General features: G+C 50.6%; 1 protein-coding gene across 1 annotated transcript; it reads left to right on the top strand.

Moving 5' to 3' along the window:
- Window positions 1-573: 573 nt before the first annotated feature.
- LOC135981296 (uncharacterized) lies at window positions 574-2,722 on the top strand. Its single transcript, XM_065583090.1, has 2 exons — window positions 574-1,500; window positions 2,100-2,722. The coding sequence occupies exons 1-2, from the start codon at window positions 960-962 to the stop codon at window positions 2,600-2,602; spliced, it is 1,044 nt and encodes a 347-aa protein (XP_065439162.1). The 5' UTR covers window positions 574-959; the 3' UTR covers window positions 2,603-2,722.
- The last annotated feature ends 341 nt before the right edge of the window (window positions 2,723-3,063 follow it).

A 3,063-nucleotide genomic window follows, 5' to 3' on the forward strand; every position in this document is an offset into this window, starting at 1 on the left:
TTGGTCTGTAGAAATACACTAGGAAGAGCATAATGAGAGCTGTATCTGTGCCAGTGAAATAATAGCAGATATTGACACTATTAAGATTGCTAAAAGCAGAGATGATGATGTTGATTACAGCAGTTTAGAGCCCCCAAATTGGAATAGGACCCCATTGTGTTGGACATTGTAAAGACACAGGTGAGAGACAATACCTGCCCCAAAGATCTTACAATCTAAATAAGCAAGAGGTAAGAGGTGAAACAGAGGCTCTTGGATGGATCTGGTGCACAGGAGTGCTGGTAAGAAATCAAAGATCAGATTTTCAAAGCTATTTAGGTACCTAAAGATACAGGTAGGTCCCTAATGGGATTTCAAAGTGCCTAAACAGATTAGGTGGCTAAATCCTATTGATGTCAATGGGAGTTAGGTGTCTAACCAGCTTAGGTGCTTTTGAAAATCCCCATTAGCCACCTATTTGTATCCTGAGGTACCAAAATATCTTTGAGAACCTGGCCCTGAGTGCTGAGTGCTCAGTGTATCTGTGGAGGAGAGGCTGGGCCTGACTGGAGGCAGTTCCTCAGGGCTTCTCTAAGGCCTGGTCTACACTACGGGTTTAGGTCGACTTTAGCAGCGTTAAACCGAATTAAGCCTGGACACGTCCACACAACGAAGCCCTTTCTTTCGACTTAAAGGGTCCTTTAAACCGGTTTCTTTACACCACCTCTGACGAGGGGATTAGCGATAAAACCGGTCTTTGCGGGTCGGAATTGGGGTAGTGTGGACGGAATTCGACGTTATTGGCCTCCGGGAGCTATCCCACAGTGCTTCATTGTGACCGCTCTGGACAGCACTCTCAACTCAGATGCACTGACCAGGTAGACAGGAAAAGACCCGCGAAGGTTTGAATTTCATTTCCTGTTTGCTCAGCGTGGAGAGCACAGGTGACCCCGCAGAGCTCATCAGCACAGGTAACCGTGATGGAGTCCTCCCAGGATCGCAAAAGAGCTCCAGCATGGACCGAACGGGAGGTACGAGATCTGCTCGCCATATGGGGAGATGAAGCAGTGATAGCTGAACTCCGTAGCAGTAAAAGAAATGGAAAAGTATTAGAAAAGATCTCCAAGGCCATGAAGGACCGAGGCCATAACAGGGACACACAGCAGTGCCGCGTGAAAATTAAGGAGCTACGTCAAGCTTACCACAAAGCCAGAGAAGCAAACGGAAGGTCCGGGGCAGAGCCGCAAACTTGCCGCTACTACGCGGAGCTGCATGCGATCCTAGGGGGTGCAGCCACCACTACCCCAACCGTGTGCTATGACTCTCTCACTGGAGAAACACACAGGGAAGACGGTTCGGGGAACGAGGAAGATGATGATGGAGGTACTGTAGGTAGCTCACAGCAGCAAGGAAGCGGAGAAACCGGTTTCCCCAACAGCCAGGATATGTTTGTGACCCTGGACCTGGAACCAGTAACCCCCGAACTCACCCAAGACCCTCAGGGCACACAGGAGACCTCTGGTGAGTGTAACTTTGTAACTATTTGTAAACATTACAAAAAAAAAGCAAGCGTGTTTAATGATTACTTTGCCCTGGCAATCGCGGCCAGTACATCTACTGGAAAAGTCTGTTAACGTGTATGGGGATGGAGCGGAAATCCTCCAGGGACATCTCCAGAAAGCTCTCCTGGTTGAAATGGGGTGATTTTATTAAGGGGACATTCAGAGGCGCCCGTTCCTGCTCTTCTGACCAGAAATGTTCCCCGCTGTTAACCACGCGGTGGGGGGAGGGGTGAAGTGATCATCCCAGAGAATCGTGTGTGTGTGTGTGGGGGGGGGGTGGTTTACTTGTGTTTGTGCCGCATGTTAACCGGGAAACCGCAGCCCCCTCCTTTTACATTGAAACCCCATTTTAAATGGACAACCCAATTCATCCTTGATATGGGAAATGCGCTGCTGTTTGCAACCTTTCCCGCATGTTAAGAAGGTTAAAAAAGCCAAAACACTGTGGCCTACGATGGCTGCCTGCAAGCCGAAATATGCGACCTTGTAATGAAAGAGTGTACCCATTGTTCTCTAAAATGTGTCTTTTTTAACCACCTCTCCCTTCTCCTCCGCCAGCTGCAAATGTTTCTCCTTCGCAGAGGCTCGTGAACATTAGAAAGAGAAAACGTAGGACGAGGGACGAGATGTTCACGGAGCTGCAGATGTCCGCCCAGGCTGATAGAGCACAGCAGAATGCGTGGAGGCAGTCAATGTCGGAGATGAGAAAAGCCCAATATGAACGAGAGGAGAGGTGGCGGGCTGAATCGCGGGAAGAACAGAGCAAGTGGCGGGCTGAAGACGATAGGTGGTGTCAGCTTGCAGACAGACGGCAAGAGGCAATGCTCCGTCTGCTGGAGCATCAAACTGATATGCTCGAGCGTATGGTTGAGTTGCAGGAAAGGCAGCAGGAGCAGAGACCGCCGCTACAGCCCCTGTGTAACCAACAGCCTTCCTCCCCAAGTTCCATAGCCTCCTCACCAAGACGCCCAAGAACACGGTGGGGGGGCCTCCGTCCACCCAGTCACTCCACCCCAGATGATCGCCCAAGCATCAGAAGGCTGGCCTTCAATAAGACTTAAAGTTTTAAAATGCAGTGTGTCCTTTTCCATCCCTCCTCCCCCACCCATCCCAGGCTACCTTGGCAATTATCCCCCTACCTCTGTAAGGAACTAATAAAGAATGCATGAATGTGAAAAAACAATGACTTTATTGCCTCTGCAAGCGGGAGGGTAGGGTGGGGTGGGGTGGTTGGTTTACAGGGAAGTAGAGTGAACCGGGTCGGGGGGGGGGGGGTTTGGAGGGCTCCATCAAGGAGAAACAAGCAGAAGTTTCACACAGTAGCCTGGCCAGTCACAAAACTCATTTTCAAAGCTTCTCTGATGCGCACCGCGCCCTGCTGTGCTCCTCTAACCGCCCTGGTGTCTGGCTGCGCGTAATCAGCGGCCAGGCGAGTTGCCTCAACCTCCCACCCCGCCATAAAGGTCTCCCCCTTACTCTCACAGATATTGTGGAGCGCACAGCAAGCAGCAATAACAATGGG

This window comes from Chrysemys picta, chromosome 2 (genome assembly GCF_011386835.1).
Source record: "Chrysemys picta bellii isolate R12L10 chromosome 2, ASM1138683v2, whole genome shotgun sequence".
NCBI classification, from domain to species: Eukaryota; Metazoa; Chordata; order Testudines; family Emydidae; genus Chrysemys; species Chrysemys picta.